The following is a 24,547-nucleotide window of genomic DNA, read 5'->3' as shown; positions in this document are numbered from 1 at the left end:
ATCCTTTTTTTCTAACTACAGGATTGCCTTCCTGAAGTGTAAATCCCTCGGCAGGATAACATGCCCTCGACCATGTCTGAAAAACGGAATTCCAATCGAATCGTGGGGGAAATTCGATTTACATTCTCCACTGGCAGTTGCCAACTCAGGTCCTTACACAATTCGCACAGTCCGCCTATCCGGAACCAATTCTATGCTGCAAATTTGCTCTGGTGGCTCTGGCTTTCAGCCCCTAGAATGTGGGATTTGGCCCTAATGATGGCCGACGGCCGGCGCTCCACGCCACTCAAAGGCTGGAGCCTGCAAGGCCAACAAAATGGCGCAAATTTAGGGAGGCGGCACATGGCAGCACTTCCGGCTTAGAGGAGATGTTCCTGCTGATGCTCAGGCGATGCAGTTGATGCAGTTGCCCCGGGAAATGTCTTGTTTTGCTGTAAAATGCAAATGAGCGGGAGGCATTCGCCTGCCAGGCATCATAGACATGGGCAAATCTCGGCCGGAAGTAACGGCAGCAAATGAAAAATGTGAGCTGCCAAGCCGAGAGGACATGATTTCAATATGCAGATTGCACCCGGGAAGCAGCCCAAATGCAATTTCGAAACACTGCCAATGCGCTCTGGGAGGGTCCTGTGCGGTTTTTAGTTTTATTAAAAAACACACACACAAAACACTCACTCGCAGCGCAACTTGTAAAAAATGGATGGTGGGAAAACGTTGCAGCCAGCAGCTGACCCTCTCATATGGGGAAAATAAATTGCTTTTAAGCGACGTGTCCGGCTCTCTCCTTTCCAAAGGGACCTCCACAAGGACCCCGCACACACCGAGAGCCAACGAGCGTGTCGCAATTCGCAAAACGCAATAAATACAAATTTCAGTGATGCATTTATGCGCGAAATACGTGTCCAGCTGCCCCTTCTCCCAGTTAGCGGGTTATTTAATTATCCTTTAGAGCCCAGTTAGTCGGGACACCAGCAACCGACATTGCGTATGCGCCCCGTTGGCCGCCAAACATATTTCGACTGCCACACTTAATTAGAAGTAGCCAGCAGCCGGCTGAACCAGTCTGCATAATTAATGCCCCTGTATCATGGAATTATTATTACAAATTAATGGAATTTTCTTTGGTGTTTAGCTCTGCGCAAAAGCCATGGAATATGTAATTAGCAGGGGCCGTCAAGTGAACTGAAGGCAGTTTAAGCCCGGGAAGACCAATAAGGCAGTCCGGGATCGGAATCAAGAGGCCAGGGGCCGTTTGGTGTTTGGAAACACCAAAAACTGTGTACTCAGGCGAGGGCGGCTGCAAACAAATATTTGCTTTTACCCTGTAATTGAACTTTTTAAAGAGGCTGTCCGAACGAACCTGGGTTCGCTTGCTAAAGCCATGTCTCAGCCTGGGGCCTCTCAGAAAAAGTATCCAATGACAAAGAAAGTTCTTATTGAATGCCGCAATATGATTGTATTCAAAGATAGCATTTTGATATAATCAAATTGTACTGATAGGTTAGTTTGCTTGCATAACTAGATTGGTTCCAGGTGTAATAACTTCTGTGGTGTATCATATTACTCAAATTGCATGACAAAGACTAAATAAATATTAATTAAATTAATTAAATATTAATTGAATGGACATAGTTCAAGGTTTCGTGTTTCGTAAAATGGCGTTTCCGATAACTACTGCCGCCCTTTCACAATGCCTGAATGCCCGTACAAGAAGTCGATTATTAATAGCCGTTCCCTTTGCCTTTGTCTGCTTAATGGCTTGTCATAATCGTAATCAAGTGGCTGCTCCGTTGTCTTGACTACAATTAGCCTCCTTGGGCTCCTTTTTATTTAGATTATTGCACACCATTTGACTTTAACGCACGAAAGGACACTCGGCCAGTCATTGGCCCCATTGACAAGCCATTAATGGCGATAATGCTCGAGTGTCGGTGAGTCGGGGCGACAAAGCCAACATTGCGTATGCGCAACGCCGCCAACTTGGGCCGCACGCACGCGACGCATAACTCAAAAAGCGATAAAAGCGGAGGGCGCATAAACGGCAACGGAAAACTTTCGACAATAAACCGGGGATTGTAGTGGATGGCCGGGAAACCTGGAATTGGCCAAAAATATGAAGCAATCAAACAGACAATAACTGAAGCAAAGGAGTCGCGTCGTCAGGCCAAAAGAAATGCAATCAAAGCAAAAAGTAATCTCGGCGATAAGTGCGAAAACGTGTCAAATGTCCTGGGCAGGGGCGGAGCAGGATGCTCCTGCGGGGGCGTGGCTGCAGCTGACGTGGAGCAGCTTGCCCGCATCGCGGCAGTCAATAAAGCGTAACAATATTTGCTGTGTGCCGAAAACAGTTGACAAAACGGCGACAACAGTTGGAGCGGCAATATGAAAATATTGCAGATGCAAAAAGTTCGCTGGGAACTTCACCTGCCACAGGAAGGGTGAACTGCCAGTGCTGCGTATCGTCCTTTTCGGGGGGAAGTGGGGATGGCAGTCTTCAGAACAAGAGAAATTGTAAGAAACAGGTTTGTTTATTTTGCAAAAAATATTAAATTGAATTTGAATCTGAAAGCCTTAGTAAACATATTTAAAGTGTTATGTATTGCCTTCTTAAATTAAATAAATATTTATGTTTTTTTTTGGCAGCCTGTTTTTAAGACTAGTGCCGACAGCACTGGCGAAGCAGGTGCTCCTGTTGTGTTTGCCCCATGTTTGTTTTCGTGTTTGAGTTTTGGCACTGCCTGCGGCACAGTTTGCATTCTCCAAAATGTTGCCAGCTGTCAGCCAAAAAGTTGGGGCTTGCGGAGTTTGAGTTGGGCTCAGAACTTTTTCGGCCGGGCCAACGCACATTTTTTGACGCATTAGCACACGGGCGCTCTCAACTCGTTACAAGCCTCAAAAATGCCATTTTCGCCGCCCCCGCCCCAGATACACACTCGAGAATCGACTCGAATTTCCATAATGTCTGCCATGAAAATGCGATCGATTTTCGTGTGTTGAGGGCTGTTTCGGTGTGTGCAAAGTGATGTGATGTGTGTGCCAAACAACAGGAAAAAAGACATAATGCTGCGGGCGTGTGTGTGAGTGTTCCTATGAATATCTACAAAAAAGAAATGGCCAAAAAAGTCAGGTCATTGGTTGAGTGTGTGGGCGACTAATGGCCCGAAGTAACCAAAAAATGAGCTGAACGCGTATCAAAGCCGTATATAAATACTTTTACACAGACACTGCGAGTGTGGGGTTACAAATGCGCTTTTAATGGCAAAGGATTCGCATTTGCCTGCAATCAAATGAGTGTCCTTAGCAGGATGCTTGACAAAACGCTGGCTGATTGCTTTTCCACCTCCCCGGATGGAAATTCCAGTCGAGCGCAATGAAGATTGATGGATTTTCAGTATTTGTCAGCAAAAGAATCTCTCCTTGAACCCAACTCCTTCTCCCCTGCGAAGCTAATAAGTCGCAAAAATATTGGGTAAACGGCACGTGTTCCCCCCAGAAAATGTCTAACAAATTTACATTTAATATGACAAGACGTCGCTGACGTGCTCGAAAAACTTCTCTAGCCATATATCAAAACCCTCGGCTCGAAGCCCACCTCCCCAGTCCCTGTTTGGGCGCCATGTGCTTTAAAGTCACCTCACCTGTCCCTGCTCTGGCGCCTTGTGCAGGGAATATGATTTCACGCCGCCAAAAGCACTCGACACTTAACCAAATTAGTGATATCATTCCGCACGCATTAAATCGGGGGAAAACACGGAAAAGGATGAGGCATCGGAACCCATTAGCGCGGATTGGCGACTGACCAGCAGCTGCGGCTCGGATGACAGCTCAAACCATATGACCATATGACCATGTGGAGTGCCTAGGGTTGACTGACATATTGACACACTTGCACAAAGGGCAAATCCAATTCCAGCAGAAGCCAAGCAGCTCAAACCTCGATTCTCGCCTGTGGCCGCATTGTGGTCGTTGCTGTAAAGCATTTTATAGGCAAATCGATTTTTGTCTAAAGTGCCACAAACACGCACATCGGCAGCAGGATAACAATGCCGGGGACTTTGGCAGCAACGGCAGATGAAAAGCTGAGGCAGGGAAAATAACAATAACGTTGCTGCGAGTGTATTAGTTGAACAACTGACACTCTGACCACACCGAGGATAGCCATAACAGTCGTTTTCCCATCGAGATAATGTACTATGGGTTGCATTGACTTAAAGTCCTTCAGTTTGTATAGAAAATCATGGGATTATTATACACAATCTGGATAAATAAATATATTTCTGTTGAACTACACAGATACGCGAGGGATCCGAATAAATCACTTCTGAATGTATCTAAAAGTGTGCAACTAAGTATGATGAATATATAAGATTAAAGAGGAAGTTCGTTTTCACTGCATTCAGGCATCATTATGATATCAACGTAGATCTTTTAAAGATTACTTAGGTATTTAAGACCACAGAGAACTTGGGGGATGTGGAGCCTTGAGCAAACAGCTCTGTTTCATCTTTGCTTTAAACTGGAAGTCTCTCCTCTCCATCAGGCATCTTGTTTAGGCAAATTAATGAGGCCCATTTGCAGATTGATGTGCTGCAATTATGCTGCGAGACCAAGTAGCATAAAGCACTTAACGCACTGATTCTGATTAAGTGAGCGAAAGCACGAGCAGGGAGGCTGCAGAAAAGGAGCAGACTTTAAGGTCCTGGAAACGGGCTTTAAAAGCAATCAGCGAGGGGCTAGGAGACCAAGAGAGTAGACCAACCGAGTGGGAACTATCTATCATTGCGGTCAGCTGGGTGTCAATCAAGGCAAATGCCAATGCCAATGCCACGAGGCGGGAAAACCAGACAAGCGCCTCCCCAGGGTCCCATTTCCCTCCTTTGTGGCCTCGGATTTTCTTTTCTCTTTCCTCGCTTTAATGATCGCTTTGACAATGCCTTCAAGTGCGAGGACGGCGACAAACGATGTGGCCCATCTGAGGAATGGGCATCTGAGGACTGTGGCCCCGGGCTGAGGCCACAGGACATGAGGCACAAGACACAAGCCATGCGACTCGAGACCCCGTCTTTGTCTTGGCGCCTCAAGTGCTGGATAATGAGTTTGATTCTCGCTGCAGCGATGGCCCTAGGCACTGCGACTACGTCTGCGACTGTGGCTGCCAACTAATGCAATGTAATTAAAGCCCTGTCAATGCCGAGCCCATTGGCAGGCATTTAAATTGAAGGGTCGACAGTGCACCAAGAAAAACTGTCTGGGATTTTCAATAATACGTTTTGAAAAAGTAGGAGCATGCAAAACTTTATTAGATTACATATTTACTAGTTTGCTGGCTGCCAAAACAATTAGCTTATAGAAATTTGAGTGGGCTTAAACGCTTGTTTTATTGGCTGTTGGAAATGGTGGGCGTTGAAATGTTAAACGTATACATATAAATCGCCATCTTCCTTTAACAAAATGAATGTATGAATTTTACCCTGACTTACTTTTTAGCAGTGTGCTGCCAACGTTGCCATTGTTACCTTTCTCTTTCGAGCGGACCCTTCTAATGAGAAAAGTTGGCGCTGTTTCCCTTTTTCTTGGCCGTAATTAAAGGGTTGTCTGGGCCAGGCAGCCGACTCGCCCCTTGACTGCCTCAATTCATTAGCAATCTGTAAACGTGGCCAATACAAATGGCAAGTGACTTGCGGTTAAGCAATCCAAAATCATAAATCACGGCCAATTAGTGGGAGACTACTCCTTTGGCCTGTGACCCAGGCCAGAAGCCGAGTGGAGCTCACATACACAGGCGCAGCCATGTAGCAATATCAATAACTTAATTAAGATAAATGCGATTCGTATATACTGTGTAGCCCGTAGTCGCACTGCCAACGCTCCCATAAACAAACTCTCCCACAATCGCGCCGAACGCCGTTTCGGGGCGTTGATTTCCGCTAACTCTGAGCACTGAGAAAAAATGTGGAGTCCAATATATAATGATTATACAGATCTGAGGAGTATTTAGTATTAAAAATTTGGTAAAAATATATTTTTTGACAAGTTATCTCATCCCAAGTAGACAAACAACTTTCTGTAACTTTAGGTATACAACTATTTGTAGAAGTGCCGACTCCGGCTGCACTTGTAGGTTCGACCTCTGGATCCGTGAGCCTGGGAAATCCGTGTACGCATTAATGCGACGCGTGTCCTGCTTGTTTATGCGCCGCCAACAACAAACAGCCCCAATTAATTTATGTATATCGCACTACAGTCGTGTGGGCGGGCCACGCCCCTACAGTGAATGCCCCATGTCCGATGTGAAAAATGGATAATTAGTTAATTGCGGTACGTGGCAGACGAATGTGGGGGATTATGTATTTTAGTTATTAATTAAGTGCGTGGCTGTTAATCTGTTTGTGCGCCCCACGCACACAGAACCTTCGAAAGAATCGCAGGATATTTTGGGTAATTCGAGAATACTTAATAAATAAAGAGTGATATGGTTTAGTGTCCCGGAGCTGTTGACCCGACACTTGGACGCTACTTACTTGATCTTCTCCCATAGTTCCTCGCCGAAATGCTTCAGCACCAGCAGCTCCAAGGCGTAGTTAACGAAGCCATACTGCGGGTTAGGAGAAAACAGTAACCGATTAGTATTTATGTTTATGGCTGCTCTTCAAATAGACATCAACATTTTCACTCTAGTGTCTGTATCTGGTCGAAACGATCCAGTTTGCACTCTGGCGAATCGTAAAAATCGGAGCTCTTTGAGTTTAATTGCATTCCCAGATGGGACACCCGCTTTGATTCGAGTCGATAAATTTGAAATATGCGAAATCAATAGCGATTGCGCATTTTCATTTCGTTTTAAATGTATCCGAAAAGCAATCAATTTGATTTGTTGTGCGAAATCAAGTCCCTCCGTGGAAAAGGGAAGAAGGAGGGCCAGCAGACATACCTCTGCTATCCAGATACGCAGCACAATCAATCGCTTCCGCCGGAAGTAATACTAAACAAGCAAAATACTTGAAATATATTTACATACATTACGCATACGTCTAGTTGGCCGCACATGGGGCTCGGTGTGCGTCCTGTGTTTTTGTTTGTGTCTGCTGTTGCTTTTCATTTTTTTTTTTGGCTCCCTGGGCTCTTTCTGCCTTTCTGCTCGGTTGTCTGATGAAGATGTATCTAACCGATATTTGATGTTTATTGCCTTTGTTGGGCGCATTGAAATGTTGTGGCAGCGCAGGAGAACAAAGTCTCAAGTGCCACCCAGAGATATAAATAAAGTGGAAAGGGAAGTAGGGTTGTTTGAAATGCTGCGAAAATCGCAATCATTAGATCAACATTTCCCTGCATATGTCAACTTGAGGACTTTCTTAAGCAGGTGTGTGTTTTGAATTGAAAAGTCTGATTGAGATTTTTAAGGCCTTGGCAGAAATAGGGAAATGTATTGAATTCTCTAATAAAGTTTCCTGAAAGTATGCAGTAAGAACAGGTTGGTATTTAAAAAAAGATGTTGCACACTTTCAGACACCTTTGGGCTCCCCAATCAATTAAATTTCCAACCAGACACCACTTACCATTTTAGTGTTTTTTTCGTTTTCGGTTTCCGCTTAATTGAAACGCTTTGGTCGCGTATTTAATTCACTTTCACAACGAATATGTTCAAACGCATATCACAACTGAAATCGGACACGAGAACTCAATATTGATATTGCAATTTATTTCATTTCGCGATTCGTCCGTCCGCCGGGCGATTTCAACTGCTCCTGTGGGAGTGCGACAATGAAAATGTAATAAATTATATTTGTTTACCCAACTGATATGGCTGCTATGATAAACGCAAAAAGTGTAATGAAAATTACAATGTAAGCACTGCGGTCTGCACAATTATGGGCGGCCCATGTGGCAAGTGGGATAGCTATGAGCAACGCTGAAGTGTTATTATTACACCGCTGCCATTTATGAATATTTCATGCGATATCAAATCGGTTTCGCTCTGCCCCACCCTCTGGTTTTCCAGGCCAAAAATTTAAACGCCTACTTTAATCAAATATTTAAATGAGCGGAAAAAGAAAAGTCGGCCCAAGTGGCCCCGAGCATTTCCCAAACTTGGCAGCAACAATTTCTAGGGCCATTTCTGCTACCGCGTTGTTACATCTGCATTTTGTGTGTCGTGTGTGTGCTGATTGTTGCATGCCACATGCAACACGTGCGGAAGCCAAAGGCACAACACACCGATACAGCAATAGAAAAGCACACCGACAACCAGAAAACCCGCAGCTCAGCCATCAACTGGGTCACAATTTAAGCGAGCAAAATGGGGGCTTGGAATGCGCTTGGGCGAATCCTTAGATGCCCTGGAAATGGGTTGCTCTTCCCAAGAAAGAAAGAAAGTACTGCCTTTAAACTTCGCTTAAAACCATAAATTACAACTAGTAAGTCCTGTTTCAGAATAACGAAAGGATAAACCAATTTTTCTAGCACACTTTTAGACTCATTTTTTTAAATTAATTTGTAACGAAAGTGATTTACAAACCTATAAAAACGTGCAGGGTAACAGCGCCCAGCGTTTCAGAAACAAGGCTACAAAGGCTGCATACGTCTGGTTAATTACACAAAAGTCAGGCAAAAACAGGTAACACAAACACACTTACAATTCTGGCCAAGAACGAGTGCGATGGAAGCTCGAAATTTATGCGCCACGACGAGTGCAGGGCAATTAAGGCATTTCAAACGTAGGGGCTTTCACGGCGTTCCCAGGGAGTTTGGGAGTTACCTAGGCATGAGAATCGCCTTGGGGCAGGATCGGCATAAACGAGTGGAGCACAAAATGGCAGCCCTGGCCGGAAAAGTTACCTCCAATTGAAAAGAGGGAAACTTGGCCTGCGAAGCAATGATAAGTTGTTACACGGGGAAAAGCACAGTGGGCTCGTCGAGCCGTAAGGGATTTCCACCTGCCAGCCGGCAACGCTTTAAATACTTTAAACAAGCCTGCCAGGGAGCAGAGAAAGATATCGATTTTCGTCCATCTTGGCAGACAGTTGGGTAGGCCATTAGGAGCCCCGTCATAAGATATATCAACGAATATACTCGGTGTGTACCATGTACAAGCCCGATGTTTATTTAGCCATATGTATGTCATTGTTTGACTGTTTCCACCCCCAGTGTTTGCCTGCTGCGATTACCCAAATAGGGAATATTAATCAGGAGAGCGCTCCACCGGCAATACCTATTTGCGAATGACCTCGGGGCCCTGACATCCTTCCAATTGAGCGAATTTTAATTACGTGCAACATTTGGCATTTTGATAACGGTACGGCACTGTCAACAGAAGGTCCTTGTGCTATTTTCGTTTTATTTTGCGACGAGGGACAAGAGTGTAAATAAGTCTCGATTCCGAGGGCTTTGCAATTTGTTTGGCCAGGCTTATGGAAGAAGGGCCAAAGTTTCTGCGATGGGGCCATTTGTCAACTGCTGTTTGGCGATGACGAGCACGCCATTTGATAATTGCGACAAAATGACGCCGATGCGAGAGTAAAAACAAAACGATATTTACTCGGCCCAGTTGAAAAGCCCCTTTCTTCCCACCCCCTCCCCGGAGGCCCGTCTTTCTGCCTGTCAATTTAGCGCTAAACTGACAATAACTGAGTTAATGATGAGCCTGCCATTAGGCCAGGGCACAAAATGAGGCACAGTGCACACAACATGGCCACAGGACGGCCGCAGGATGTGGATGCCGTGTCCTCCACAAAAGTTGAGTTTGTACAGAGAAAAAATAGTATTCCAAAATAATGAACTGGTTCTTGTAAATGTTTTTAAATAAATCAAAGAGGTTTTAAAGTATGCATCGAAAAAATGTAGTAGTTTTAACGAATGAATCCCAGAGTTTTAAAACAATATATTTTGTTGCCTACTTTTAGACCCGTTTTAGGAACTGGAGAAAAACTTTGCCATTTTGACCGCCGTTTTCGGGCAGTGCATCTTTTGGGTAAAGGGAACTGTGCGGAAAGTGTGGCAAAAAAGCAATTGTACATTCAACTCTGTGTCCGCCTGGGCATTTATCAAATATAATGGACATTCACTATCGTCCGACCAACTAAAACAACTGTCAGCAAATTGCCGTGGGCACGCAAAGCTAAATGTCTAATAAACTTTGACATATTGAGGCAAATATTTCTATTTGGCAACTTTGCCGTACGAGAATCGCAGGACCACATAAATTAAGGACAATGATAGCGTGAAATATCTGCCTGGGAACCGAATAAGTTATAGCGCCCAGAAGTATGCTTTAATATCCGGGGCCAAGTGGAATGCCATTGTGTGAGTGTTTGGGTGGCAAGTACGAGTGAGGCCACAAAATACGAAAAACATGTGTGCTGTGGGTGGATAATTTACATTTGTTTGAGCCGCGCAATTTTTTTTTATTGGGCGATTCCCCTGGCTTTTGTTTATTCGCAACTTGTGATTTATCTGTGTGTTTGTTGCTTTTCTTTAGCTCCTTTCTCCGGGTCTCGCTTTCACTCTCGCAATAACTTTTCACTTTCACTGGCCGTATTTCGTGTGATGATGATTAGGAACGCGAAACGCGCGCGCGACTTTTCCCAAGGAGTTTTCCCAGTCCCAGCCAGGATTTTCCGCCGTTCGCTGTCCGCCGGAGAGAACAATTCGCCTGAATCAGCCGTCGACGACTGAGCGCTTCCTGCCGAAGGAGCGCCGTATTAAAGGCGGCTCGCAGGACACTTGTCCGCTTCTCCTTTGTCGGCTGCCAATTGCCTGGCCCACTCAGCTGTTTGTTGTTGCTGGTCGTCGGAAAAGCGGGGCGCTCGGAAAAGCTCCTCGCCGCGGAAAGCTCGCTCTCGAGCTCTATCTCGCTCTGGGGTTTTCCGCCACCTGCCCACAGATGGCGACTGGTTATATGTGATAGTATATGATAAATTCATAAAAATATTTAACATTATTCTGCATAATACTTAGGTAAATAAAAATTATATTTAAAACCCCAATTGTTGTATTTCAACATAATTCTCGATAAGTATATTTATAGGAATTCTTTTAGAGGTGTTATTCTTATTCTCGATACAAATAATGTGTATTATCAAACTGTTTATATAAGCTAAAAATTTAATACAGCATACCTTATTAACTTTTTTAATTAAGACAAATTCCAGGTTATCAAGCATTGCCAGGTTTTAATATATTTAGAAATCACTTAAGCCCCTGTTTGGATTGGGCTTTTGTAGTTTTGATTTGCTAGATGCGGCTCAATCACCCGCTCAATTTTCTCCTGCAATTGTTTACTTTGCATTCGCCACCCGACGGCACCCACACCAAGCGACTTCCGCTTCCGGCGTTATTTATTGCCGGCTTTCTTTGCTTTCCTGCTGATTTTTGTCAAACTCCCCGTCGCAGTCAATGGCTCACGCGTAATTTACCTACGACAATAGATTTTCGGGCAGCTCCAGTCGAGCAGATGAACATTTCAGCGCTCCAGAGGCAGCAAATAAATTAGAGACACTTGCAGTGCAGGCGGCAAACAGAAGTCCTCGTACAGCACAGTAATTGAAATTGAATGGTGGGCGGCTAATGGGGTGGGGGTGGCACGGCCGGCTGGGTGGGTGAGTGGGTGGCAAGGTCGGCCAATGGGGCGCACTGGGGCGTGGCTTAACAAGCACCTGTTAGCGACAAAACACCACGGCAGCACCAGCCCACTTAGCAATCCAGCAGCACAGGCAGTTTGAAGAGTGCATCAATCGGATATTCATGTGCGCTTAAGCGCTGCATAAATTAATTACTCCTCGCAAACATAATTAAACGCATTGTCCAAGTTTTAATTGTGGTGGCTTTTGGCGCTGTTTTATTCGCTCCTCAGCTTCCGCAAAACGTCCAAAGCTCGAAAGAGCATCGGGCAACAAAAACAGAGGCATCTGCCCTGCTGACAGGACATGGCTGCCGGGGACATTGAAAGAGCAGCAGAGCAGCAGGAGTTGCCAGGACGCAGGGGCGGGGCAATTTAGCCAGTTCAGTAGCCAGGTATCGCAGTAACGGCCTGCCTGCAGACTGTCAGAGTCATTGTCAGTCCGCCGGGGGCTATGGCTCGGCACAAGAGCAAAAACTGGGGCGGAATACCCCTTTACCTCTTCGTTAGCTACCTAACTGGGAAATCACGAGGCAAGACCATCCAAGGACCCCGAACACCGAACACTCTTTGCCATGTAACAATTGGGATCCTACACCCATTGCAATTACGGAAAAATCGAACATGAAAATGGGGTAAAATTTTGAACCTCGTAAAAGCTGTATATTTTAAAGTACAATACTAGAAAATTGATCCACAATTCCAAAGAGGTATCCCACGCCAAGATCGGGATCCCCTAAGTAAAGTTAAGGAATTTAGAAGTTAAGTTTTGGGTTCCCATTCTAGAACTCATTACAATTTCGAAAAAATCGAACATGAAAATGGGGTAAAATTTTGAACCTCGTAAAAAAAGTATATTTTAATGTACATACCTAGAAAATTGATCCACAATTCCAAAGAGGTATCCCACGCCGAGATCGGGATCCCCTAACTAAAGTAATGCAATTTATAAGTTAAATTTTGGGTTCCCATTCGAGAACCCACTGCAATTTCGGAAAAATCGAACATGAAAATAGGGTAAAATTTTTACCATCGTAAAAAATAAATATTTTAATGTAGAACATTAGAAAATTAAGCCACAATATCATAGAGGCATCACAAGTTGAAATTGGTATCTCTTAACAAAAGTCATAGAATTTAGAAGGACGGTTTTGGGTTGCCATTCTAGAACCCATTGCGGAAAACTCGAACATGAAATTGGGGTAAAATTTTGAACCTCGTAAAAAAGAAATATTTTAATGTAGAAAAATAGAAAATTAAAACACAATTTCTTAGAGGCATCACAAGTAGAAATTGGTATCTCCTAACTAAAGTTATAGAATTTAGAAGGACAGTTCTGGGTTCCCATTCTAGAACCCATTGCAATTACGGAAAAATCGAAATCGATGAAATTGGCATAAAATTTTGACCATCGTAAAAAAGAAATATTTTATTGCAGAATACTATAAAATTGAACCACTGCAGAAAAATAGATCATCAGAATGTCGAAATTTTTAAGCCTCGTTTAAAAGTCATATTTAAGTGCCAAATGTATGATATACATTTTTAAATAAAATAAAAATTAAATAAAAACTCTAAAGGAGAGCAAACTTAAGCTCGCTTTTGGAAATGCATAGTGCCACCGAAGGAAGGAAGACGCCTGTTCTTGGCACTTAAGGCCGTTACAAGTCATCTTTTTGATCCGATTTCAGATGAGCGAGGGAAGGTAAGAGAAGGAGTTGCGGATAGCCGCGAAATAAAAGAAGCCGACTCATCGAGAGGTCCTGCCAACATTGTGCCAGGGAAATGGAGCGTGCTCGCTGCAGAAGGAAAATACCGACTGCCCCTGGACTCTAATCAAGTTCGCTTGCCAGAAGATGACTATCCGGCTGGCATTTAATTAAGAGGCCTGGGGGAGGAAGGGGTTGGCAAACTTTTCCGGCAGCATCTCAATTGCACATACCGCCTCAGAGTCTCACGAAAATATTCCATTCCGTTTTAAGTTTTTATTTTTGTTTTTCGGGGCGGTGCCCAGCGGGCGTAACTAGCGCATTGAGACAAAGGACAAGTGCATCAGGATAATCGCATCACACTTGAGTAAATAAATTCCTGAAGTGGAACCAACTTTGCCGAAGCACTCCTCTCCGCACAGCCGAAACATGTTGCCGGGCCGTCTTCCATGACAATAAGGGGAAGGACCCTCCGCAGCTCCTTCGTCCTGCGTCTTTGTGCCGCTCTACGTGACAGTGATGGTATTGCTCCTGGGCCCAAACAAAAAGTGGGCAAAAATGTTGCCAAAGAAAAAGGTATTTAAAATATTTGATCACTATTCATCGCTTTAATTCCATATAAGAAAAATGTTTCTATTTTTACAGCAAATGGAAATAAAACGACAAGCTGAGCACAACTATTTTGTGTTAAAAAAGCCATAAATATAAGAGTACCAGATAATAACAAATTACTTACATTCTTACCAGCAGCTTTATCTATAATTGCCCAGTAATTATATTTGCCGGCATGAATCAGTTTCCATTTAGGGTTAAATTATGAAATTACATGCACATCGCTTACGGAATGGAAATACTTCGCCAAGCATTCAAATTAAATCGGCCTGAGGCCTGCAGGTCTGAAAGGATAATAAGTGTATCTCAGTTAAGGTAAATAATATCCTGGCCATGTCATGACATCTCGCAATTGTTGCAGCTTCCATTTGCATCAACAATAATTGCATATAAATACTTCAGTTTGGCCAGAGCGAGTTTATTGATTTCCGAGGACTGTAAAACGAATGCCAGAGGCCAGAGCTCAGAAACAACAACCTCCTCATTAGACTGCACATCATGTGGGCAACCATAGCAGGGTTATTCAACATGATTTTGTGGGAAAATAAAAGTCAGCTTGCAGAAAATTAATAAGCATAAAATTAGCATTCACTTCCATAAATTACACGGAAAGGTTTTCTTATTAACTCGAAATACCCTCGAGGTGAAACAGTAGTATTTTAAGGCAATTCATCAACTACAGCTATGCTTCATCTTCTGCCGCCATTGACAGATGATGCGGGTTCACCTCAGTCTAGACTCTAGATTGTCGGGAAATATTTAGACCCAGACTCGTCTCTACGAGCGCGCGCGAGCTCTTCAAACTCGAGTGGCTATTCAGAAAGTGAAAAATATCAAGTGATCATTGACGATGTTGGTGGCAGCCGTTCAAGTAGCGCATCTAATTATTCACGCTGTTAATTCTATTGCCACCTATCGACAGATTTGATCGTATAAGCTGTTGATTTATGGCGGGAACACTGGTAAAAATACTAGGTATTAACCCTTGTCAAATGGTCATTGAACCACAGTAATTGTAGAATATATATTTGTTAACGAAGAATATTAAAATGTTGTATTCAGAGGAACACCACCCTTATCTCCACAGATACAGATTTCACACCTGGAACATTAATTTGAGAAAATCAAGTATCGTTGCATGATTACATTTTTATCTAAGTGCAAATATTTGAATGTTCCTATCTGTGTACATGGGGTGAAGTATCTAAGGTGGCTGCTTATCATACATAGTCGTAGGCATCCCGAAGCTACCGATCATTGCATGCATATACTCGTACTCACCTCTTCTCCCAACTGAGGGTTAATTATTCTAGCTTTCTTATCGAAGAGAACATTAGGGAAATGTAGAAGTCGAACTCTCCATTACCTTTAAAATATTTTACCATAATAAGGTTTTTTATTTAATTTATTTACAAATAATAATAACAACCGTCATACATTTCTGGGAACAACATTTACTTTTGGATACCATGCTTTTAGTGCTTGGATGCACATTGTTGATTACCAATTATCTCTTTATCAGCGTAATTTGTTTTTCTAATTGGGGAGTAAACTACCCCTGATTAAAAGGTAAATGATAAAGTATATAAAACTACCGTGTGTAATAAAATGGATCGTAAATTGCTTATAGTTAATAGTTTTATTTATTCATCAGTAAAAATGTTAAGCTATAATTATTTTATTTTATATTTTAAGAACAGAAGAAGAACTCACCGGTTGACCTTTGAAGACGCTGCAATTTTTATGATAGCCGACAAGCAAACCAGTTAATCTTGATCTTGGATTGAAGTAGACCATCTATTCCTCCCACCGGATAGAACTGAGAGGAAATTGGCAATTCTTGCAGGCCCTATTTACAGGGTATGCGGAGTGGAAAACTTGTTTTATCGGCACTCGCATTTAACTTCTCCCCGTCAGTCGATCGCAAAGCTTCGGGAGTGCGACATCGCAGCCTGCGCTTGGTGCTATAATAGTGAAGTAAGAATTACATTAAAAATGCTGCTGTTTCTCTGGTGGATTGCCGGCTACATAATACTCGTATCTGGGAGTACAGAAACACCCCTGTACCCGCTAGATACCCAAAATGTGGCAAAGTGTCTGGACTATTGCCACCTGAAGAACTTGCGGTTTCTCCTCTGCGTGGACGCAGATGGTCAGCTGTCCCACAACCCCTACAAGGACTGCAACCGAGGATTCTGCAAGGCCGAGGACTTTGAACTGGAATATGAGTCGGATGATTCCTCCGAAACGCGTACCAATCGTGTGGAGAAAACGAGAGTTGGCCAAAAGGCGAATCTGAGAGATCTTTGCCTGAACGAAAGGGGTATTCCCATCAGACGCAGGTGCCAAATTCGAAAGGGGAAGATAGTCTGGCAGAGCCTAGACCACATAACCTGCAGATCGGCCCCGGAACTGAGCTCAAGTATAAACCTCCTGGCTGTGGAAAGTCCACCGGATATGATTAGCCAGCTGAGTAACCTCCTAACTCAGTCGCAGGCAAAACTAGCCGCCGCGGATGTCTTCAGTATTTCGGAGATATTCGATTCGCTTGTTAGGAAGCCGGAAAGAAATGCTGAAGTGGTCGGCGATTTGATGAAGATTTGCCAGAAAGTCATGACCACGGATAACGAGACTCTCCGTATTTCAGCGGATCTTAATGCTACAAATACGTTGCTAAGCAATTTCGAGGATTACCTCGATGAACTGGGTTCACAACTATTCCAAAGAAACACAAGCGCTATCAACAACAGTACTGAGTTTAAGTTCCAAACATATTTTGACATGGGTGTTGTGGTTCTAAGGACCAGCGAGCTGAGTGTGTTTTTTGTGGATCCAGAAGTGAGGAATATTACTGGCATGGCCATATACTCAAATGGGAACTCCTCGGATTTTAAAAGCCTTCATTCGTATGATAGGGTGGCTGATGTTAGGGCAATTGAAAACCTGGAGACTGCCGTTTTTTTGCCAGAAAAACTGTGGAGGAAACTGAAGAAGAAGGGGGCCACTTATTTGGTCTTTAAGGTGTACACTCGAGATGCCCTTTTTGTGGAGACAGAAGAGGAAATCAAACGAAGACCGACCAGCAATGTTATATCCATAACTATTCCAGGCTTGGAAGGTGAGAGTTTCCTCAGCAGCTAGATTTTTAAATATTTATCTAAATTATTCACTTTCCTCTTCAGATACCCAACTTCCCGAGAAGTTACCGTTCTTCCTGCGCAATGGGAGGGCGAATCAAACCGAATATGAGGGTGGATGTGGCTATTGGAACTATGCGACCTGGCTGAGTGATGGAATTTCCACCGACGGCAGTGGCAGCTCGCATCCGGTGATCCTCTGTCTGGCGGATCACCTAACTCAGTTCACATTTCTACTGGGCGTTAGCAAAATGCAGACGGGTCTGGACACCTATGAGGATGATCGCTCCTTGGATATTATAACCAATGTGTGCTTGACCCTATCTCTCCTGGGACTCTTCCTCATTTTCCTAACTGCAGCAGTTTTCAAGAGCTTTAGGAGCTTAGCCTCGACTAAGATACTGCTGAACCTCTGTGCTGCCCTGTTCCTTCAGTTGTTATTCTTCCTGATCCTGAGTCAGAGTAAACTCCTGCAACTGCTGGATCAAACCGATTCCGAGAGATGCACCCTAATTGGAGCATTGATGCAGTACCTACTGTTGGTTGTCTTCAGCTGGATGTTCATCATTGGCTTCCTGCAGTATCAGAGATACGTCAGGGTCATTGGCGTCAACCACCCAAGACATTATATACTAATGTCGGCTATAGTGGCCTGGACTCTGCCACTTGTGCCCACACTGTTGGTGGTTTTCCTGGAACCCGGTTCCTACAGACCCAGCAATTCCTCGCTGGACACTCCTATTCTGTGCTATCCTTCTGGATATGGCTTGAGTCTGGGCGTGATCCTTCCCATTGGCGTGATCACAGTGGCCAATGCCATAATGGTGGGCTACATCACCTGGAGTGTCTACAGAGCCCTCTTCACCCGGGATCTAGTCCTAAAACAACTCGGCCTCTTCGTGCTGCTCTTCTTCCTGCTGGGCATCACCTGGATTTTTGGACTGTGTTCCTACTTTGACTTCGGCAGCATCTTCGCCTACCTCTTCTGCCTCACAGCCACCCTGCAGGGATTCGTCCTATTCCTTTTCTTCATAGTGTTCAACAAGGAAAACCAGAGGGCCTGGTTGGGTCTGTGCTGTAACTTGCGCCGGAAGAAAGACCAAGAAACCATAGAAATGCCCACGGACTCTATTTTAAAACGCTCAAGCCAGTCATCAACTCACAGTACCAGTAAATAGGTGGTCGAATTAAGTAATGTAAGAGAAATAGTTTGTAGAATAAATACCCCTAGGGTTTCATTAAGCAAAACCCGTTAATAAATGATTTAGTACCTACAAAATTGAAATGGAAATTACGGTTCCGAAAGCTGTAAATTATTTTTATTGAGCAATACAAAAGCAGGAGACAAGTTTGTAAAATACTTAAGAAGGTGCTATTTTATGAAATAAAAAAAATTATCTGTACAATTTAATTGCTTATACATATATGAAAAATACATAGGAGAAAACTATACTACCTACAATGTTTGCTGGTTGATTATACAATCTGCGATCTCTAATCTCAAAATCTCTGCGGCAACTGGTTATCTTAACCTTTCGCCGGAAACATGAAAAGTAAATTAGGGGTTAGTCATCTTGATAATGATTCACGGCCAGCTTTTCAAGCAAATTTGGAATATTAGCGAAGGGGTGCAGTTAGAAAATGATGAAGAGTTCATTATATTCGAAATGGAAAACTTTCAAGTTTTGCTATTTTAATTTAGTACAGATTGTGACCTAAAGCTGTCGAGCAGCTTTGAACTTTACCTTTTAAAACTTAGTTAAAGACTAAACCTCCCTGAAAAGCTTTAAGCTTTCCATAGGCACCCCCATTTTAAAAACCCAACCGGTTTGTAGACAGCTTTTAACCGTTTGGGCCAAGTAGTTCCCCGCTCACTTCGAATTTATGACTTCTAATTTATGTAAATGAGATGACAACTTAGTTTTAGGTGAATGTATTTCATAGATTACGACGGCATGCGGCTGAGTTTAATTTCGGTTTTATTGGATGCGATAAGGTCGTACGTCTTAGTCACGGACCTCCGGGATGTGGGACTTAATTTAAATTAGCGAGCTCGGGCCTTAACGTAAAACAACTAATGGTAGGTATTGCTAAACTAGCGGTAAGAACCAGAAAGCTTAAGGCCAATTAGCCAACTACTGGTTGGGCATTAGTATCGGGTATCTGCTATCGACATTCCGCCGGAACTTGTTTTCGAACAACAAAAGCCAGCCGCCGCCCGAGATTTCTGATTTCAGAATACAGAGCTCCGAGCTCAGCGCTTTATCACGAGCAGCCGCAGCGGAATGTAAGAACTTCCGGGTACCACATCCTTGCCCTCCGGCAGGAACTTTCGCGCATAGTCCTTCGGCGTGGGCGTGTTGGGGGCCAGAACGTACTCCAGTGTGTTCTCCGAGGCCGCGCCGAAAATGAGGGCGGGCGTGCGAACCACCCACAACTGCATCGCCTGCGGTTTCCTCTCCGCCGGCACTTCCGACTTTCCCAGCTGTACGTTGGCTCGCCGCGAAAAGTGGGCCTGTTCCGCCTGCTGGAACCGCTCCAGGTGACCTTGGATTATCCGGCGCAGCTGGGCCATCGTGCTGGGCGGGGGCGTGGCGTAGACATACGCCCCCTTGGCCGGCGGGCGTGGCAGGTAGTCCCGGCTAGAGCCCGCCGCACTGGCCACAGCCACAAGGGTTAACAGCTGCAAGACAAATTACACCCAATTAATAACTTATTCGAACAAACAAACAAACGACGTGCGAATGTTCAGCCTTTCACATAGCGAATGCTTTTAGGCGCCAGCCTTGGCTTTGAGCAAAAACAGACTTTTATCTTTAAAGCTGATTTAATTAGTTGCAGAATCACCGAAAACCGTACAACAATGGTTGCTAAACAAATATATTTTTAGTCGAATTAATAAAAAAAATTACTGTTTTATGTTTATTTCGACAAATTTATTTAATATTTATGTGAATCAACCTCTATTTTGCATTTACTTCATTCACTGATAATACCAATCAGTCTTTAATTAATATCAATTTATATGCAATGGAACAATACTGTTTTTCAACGAATCACAGGGTTTTATGAATCATTCAGAAAGTATTTTAATACATTTGCTTCACACAGTCACTCAAAATCCACTAAGAATCCTTTCCTGTTCCTGGCTTACCAAAATCGTCCTGTACATGGTTCCCAAAATCCTATCCAACGAGTGTTTCTCCGGGGGCAGTCCCAGTCCAAATTTCCGACCGATCTCCAGTTAACTCAGCGGCAAACTGAAGTGATCGGAGCTTCTGCTCCGCCGACTCGTTCCAAGTTCAGGGTCCCAGCTCATGCATTTACATAATTTCTACCAGATAGTCGGCCCAAAGCCAGTCGCAGACATTCCCCATTCTCCGATCTCCATTCTCTATTCTGTGTGAAATCCAATTCTGTTTTTTCGGTCTCCGCGGCACTGGCACGTGATTTATGCATTTGGCAATCCAGTTGGATCGATCACGAGCTGGTGCCAGCGAATCTGGCCAAACGAGGGTTCCGAGCCCCTTGGAGATAAGATACCATCGCAATCTTGCCATTTTTCTTGACCAGCAGAAAGAGATCTCAGACTGCGGGGCTCAGACTTTGGGGCGACTCTTCGGCTGTTCACGCCATTATAATTATGCAAATGCGCTGTGATTCGGCTGCATAAATCAACTTTACGAGTGCCAACTTTACACGGGGTCTTGACTTATCGATTTGCATAATGGTTTCTATAAGCAGATATAAAGCGTGTCCAGAGCTTCTTTGTACTGCGTCCATAATGGCAGTCGATGTATTTATATTGATTTTTAATCGTCGCCCCTTTATGCCTGACAATGCGCATTAAAAGCGAGTCGATCGTTTGTCTTGTCACTCGATACGCCAAAAGATGTCTCTCTCGCATACAGATTTTGATCCCAAGATGGACAGTCAACAACAAAGGAGACCATAATGCGATTCATATGCTAAGTCATTAGGCGGGGATCGTGCAATAGTGGTTCGACCTGAAGCTGATCGATTGAGATGTTGAAATGGCCGATCATCAATCGATTGGGCAGATTAACATACACACCTTGCCAATTGGTAAATGGTCTTTGGGCACTTTTATGACTACTCGATTGATTGTAAAATGGTAATTTAGACGAGCAGAATAGGAGCAGTCGCTGATTTAGTTTCCGTTGATTAATAATGCTGGTCAAACGGTTTAAACAGTCGTCATAAATTAGGTATCAATTGTTATATATTTAACACAGCCATAAAAGGTAGTTAAATATCGTTTTGTTTTGAAAGATGCAAGACTTTGAGTGCTTTTTATCAACTTCCTAATATATATACAATCAGCTTGTTATTCTTTTCTAAAATAAATAAATCTTTTGTGATGTGTTTTTAAATATGTATTGTTTTTGTTAGTGAATGTATTTTAACGTTCATATGTTCAAATGTCAAACGAATAAAAAATGGCTTCCTGACTTTCCTTTCAGCCTTAACCTTTCCACTTATATCTTGCCTTAAGTATAATTTTCCCTTTTCCTAAATCGGAAACTACCTTTTCTGCCTTCCGGAAGCACATGCAGGGGTAGGTCTTAGTGCAACTTTTGCAAGGGTAAGGGATAAGATTCGATGAGTCAGCAGAACGGAAACGGAAACGCAATTAAAGCTCATCGACTGCGACCGGCAATCAGCTTGCGGCATTACGTAATTACGAATTTGCGAGATTACGTAAAATGCAAATATCGCCTCGATTGCATTAGCATTTTGATTTATATGCAAACGCGGGGGAGGGGGCTGCGCCTCTTCTTTCGAGTGGGAATGCGTGTAATTACTATGTAAATTATTTATGCAATTAATTTAACAAACTCGGCTCGGACAGGAGCTCACACGGCGACTCACCCTGCCCACATGTCCATCATAAAATCCATATTGATGAGGGTCGTTTCCGGCTGAGCTCCACTCACTCGCTCATATTTCATATGCCGTGTGTGTTATACAAGGGGCATCATAATCAGCCATAACCATCCTGCTCGCCTCTTTTTTCTGCTGATTTGAGTCCAGCTGGCGCTGAGTGCTAAATCCTCTGTCACATACGCTCCACGTTCGGGGATTCGTCTGTCAAAAAACAAACAAAGACGGGAGCAGCTGGAAAAAACAGGCCTTAGTGGGGGAGTACGTGGCCCAAATGGTCAGGCCTGAATGCTACGTAATGAGTTTGATGGGCTTTTGAACTAAACCGAATTGCAGACGGGACAGGCATTTTATTTTTATTCCGATACCGATTTCGATTTCGATTTGATGATGATGCGGGGATTTCGGTCTCGGAGATGGGGCGAGGATGCATGTAGCAGCAAATTGAGTTATGGCCCGGTTGCCTCATATTTTATGCATGGCAAGGGCAAGCGAATTGCTTTCCAATCGACTGGGCGCACTCCACTTAAGACCACCCAGTCCCAGTCCCACTCTCACTCCAGAGGTTTTCCAGGGAGTGGCCTCCTTTCAGCTTTCTGGGCGCGGAGCGTCCAGACAGACCCATCACCATTACCTAATCACCCATCAGGATCGTAATGTGGATCATCGATTTAATACTGCACGGGCACGAATACCCCTTCGGTCGCTCTTTCAGGAAAATCCTGGGGTTGAATAAACTTTTTGGCCGGCGAGAAACTAATTAAGATAGTTTGCCGACTGCAGTCAATTGGAAAACCGACGGAGCATTCAGCAGGGGCTGGAGTTTGACATTAATGAAGGCACAGGGCCCCCGAGGCACGGGCTTACCTTTGACCTTTGGCCCCGTACATAATTTATGCCTCCCCGCTGGCAAATCATTTATCATAACCCGGAGCCGGCCAGAGCCCCAAATTTTTGCAACTGACAGCAGAGTCGTTTCTCTCGCCGCAGAAAAAATAAGCGAGATTTTGCATATTTAATAAGTTTATGCGCTTTGTGCAATAATCCCCAATGCCACATATACTTTTCACTGCGGGAAATGAGAATAAACGATGCTTAAAGGGAATTGAAGAGTGGTTGGGGCTCCAACTTTTTGTTTGAACAACATTTAGTGCTCTTTACTTCAGGAAAATGCAAAAACAGACGGGCTCAACAAAATATTAACTAGCCCTTTAATAAGGAATTTTTTCCCTAAATTCATTTTTTAAAAATTAAAATACCTATTAAACTCCCTTCTCCAAGGTAAATAATAATATTTAAAAAGTAAAATTTGTTCTGTGGTCTTGATTATCTAGTAGGTAGGCACTCTCCAATCTTCAGTAAATTTGTGGATCACCAACCAATTTTGCTATATTTTACAAACTCACTTAAGATGGCCCGTCTCTATGATTCTCGCACCACGATCTTTTCGCCGGAGGGCCGTCTCTACCAGGTGGAATACGCCATGGAGGCAGCCTCGCAGTCGGGCACCTGCCTGGGCATCCTGGCCAGGGATGGTGTCCTCTTGGCCACCGAGCGGACCACCAACAAGCTCTTGGACTCCAGCATTCCTGCCTACAAGATCTGTCGCTTGAACGCGGACACGGCCTGCTGTGCCACCGGCAACACGGCGGATGGCAATGTGCTGACCAGCGAGTTGAGATTGATCGCCCAGCGCTATGCTTCCACCTACGGCGAGGTGATCCCCTGCGAGCAGCTGGTCTCCAATCTCTGCGACGTCAAGCAGGCGTATACGCAATACGGTGGCAAGCGGCCCTTCGGCGTGTCGCTGCTCTACATGGGCTGGGACACCCGCTTCGGGTTCCAGCTCTACCAGTCCGATCCCAGCGGAAACTACAGTGGCTGGAAGGCCACCTGCATAGGCCGGAAGTCCGGAGGGGCCACGGCAATGTTGCAGCAGGAACTGCTCCCCAAGGAATACCTGAATCCCTCCCTGGAGGACGCCAAGGATGTGGCCATCAAGGTTCTGGCCATGACCTTGGATGAGTTCAGCGCCTCCAGGGTGGAAATGGTCACTCTGGAGCGCATTGATAACTTCACCAGCTGCAAAGTTCTGGGTGTTGCTGAGATCCAAAGGCTCATCGAGAAGTACAACATCATGCAGGCCCAGGCCGCTAGGCGAATGCTGAGATTGTTTTAGTTATATTTATATTTTTTATGACCTGTTCTTTATAGAGAAGTTAAAATAAATCATACAAATGTTGAGTTTCCACCCATGTCATTTTATACAACACTGTATTTGTGGACCTACAAAAAATGGCTGGGGACAGTGGCGAAAGCATGATAAAGCTTTTTTCTTTGGTATTCCATTTTTAATGTCCAAATTATTAATAACTGTTTTTTGGCTGTGGGAAAGGACCGGCATATATTTTTGTTCAGTCTGCGGATAAACCGAAACCAATGAAGTTGCATGAAAAAGCGGCAACACATTCTCATTTTGACGCAATTCCCGGAGGCCATTTTGATGCGGTGTGGCTTTTAGCGGTTCCACAGTTTATTTATATACACCTTACGTGAAATGTGTAAATCCC

The 24,547-nt window shown here is 44.0% G+C and overlaps 4 protein-coding genes across 5 annotated transcripts in view; 2 read left to right on the top strand and 2 right to left on the bottom strand.

Moving 5' to 3' along the window:
* Positions 1–10,659, bottom strand: part of LOC108025358 (guanylate cyclase soluble subunit beta-1) — a 48,376-nt gene extending 37,717 nt beyond the window's left edge. Inside the window, exons 1-3 of one of the 2 annotated variants that reach the window (XM_017095818.3) lie at positions 10,375–10,659; positions 7,557–7,745; positions 6,522–6,595 (exon numbers count right to left, since the gene is read on the bottom strand). In XM_017095818.3, coding sequence (XP_016951307.1) covers positions 6,522–6,595; positions 7,557–7,559 — 77 coding nt within the window. In that variant the 5' untranslated portion in view covers positions 7,560–7,745; positions 10,375–10,659. The remainder of the gene's footprint in view (positions 1–6,521; positions 6,596–7,556; positions 7,746–10,374) is intronic. The other variant, XM_044092310.2, reaches the window with a different exon arrangement.
* Positions 10,660–15,860: 5,201 nt separating this feature from the next.
* Positions 15,861–18,478, top strand: LOC108025532 (adhesion G-protein coupled receptor G2). Its single transcript, XM_017096059.2, has 2 exons — positions 15,861–17,053; positions 17,118–18,478. The coding sequence occupies exons 1-2, from the start codon at positions 15,931–15,933 to the stop codon at positions 18,248–18,250; spliced, it is 2,256 nt and encodes a 751-aa protein (XP_016951548.1). The 5' UTR covers positions 15,861–15,930; the 3' UTR covers positions 18,251–18,478.
* A 556-nt stretch (positions 18,479–19,034) lies between these two features.
* LOC108025135 (uncharacterized) lies at positions 19,035–20,970 on the bottom strand. The gene is made up of 2 exons (XM_017095407.2): positions 20,227–20,970; positions 19,035–19,755 (listed from the first exon to the last, which is right to left on the bottom strand). The coding sequence occupies exons 1-2, from the start codon at positions 20,242–20,244 to the stop codon at positions 19,327–19,329; spliced, it is 447 nt and encodes a 148-aa protein (XP_016950896.1). The 5' UTR covers positions 20,245–20,970; the 3' UTR covers positions 19,035–19,326.
* A 2,332-nt stretch (positions 20,971–23,302) lies between these two features.
* LOC108025129 (proteasome subunit alpha type-4-like) lies at positions 23,303–24,221 on the top strand. Its single transcript, XM_017095397.3, has one exon. It carries the CDS (start codon positions 23,389–23,391, stop codon positions 24,154–24,156), a length of 768 nt encoding a protein of 255 aa, XP_016950886.1. The 5' UTR covers positions 23,303–23,388; the 3' UTR covers positions 24,157–24,221.
* The last annotated feature ends 326 nt before the right edge of the window (positions 24,222–24,547 follow it).

Source organism: Drosophila biarmipes, chromosome 3R (assembly GCF_025231255.1).
Source record: "Drosophila biarmipes strain raj3 chromosome 3R, RU_DBia_V1.1, whole genome shotgun sequence".
Taxonomy (NCBI): Eukaryota; Metazoa; Arthropoda; class Insecta; order Diptera; family Drosophilidae; genus Drosophila; species Drosophila biarmipes.
This window is presented reverse-complemented; position numbering and strand designations above follow the sequence as displayed.

Excerpts from the sequence above, each read along its gene's own strand:
- LOC108025129 (XM_017095397.3), top strand. The coding sequence starts at position 23,389 with ATGGCCCGTCTCTATGATTCTCGCACCACGATCTTTTCGCCGGAGGGC.
- LOC108025532 (XM_017096059.2), top strand. The coding sequence starts at position 15,931 with ATGCTGCTGTTTCTCTGGTGGATTGCCGGCTACATAATACTCGTATCT. Across the intron at positions 17,054-17,117 it reads AACTATTCCAGGCTTGGAAG|ATACCCAACTTCCCGAGAAG; the intron begins GTGAGAGTTTCC and ends TTTCCTCTTCAG.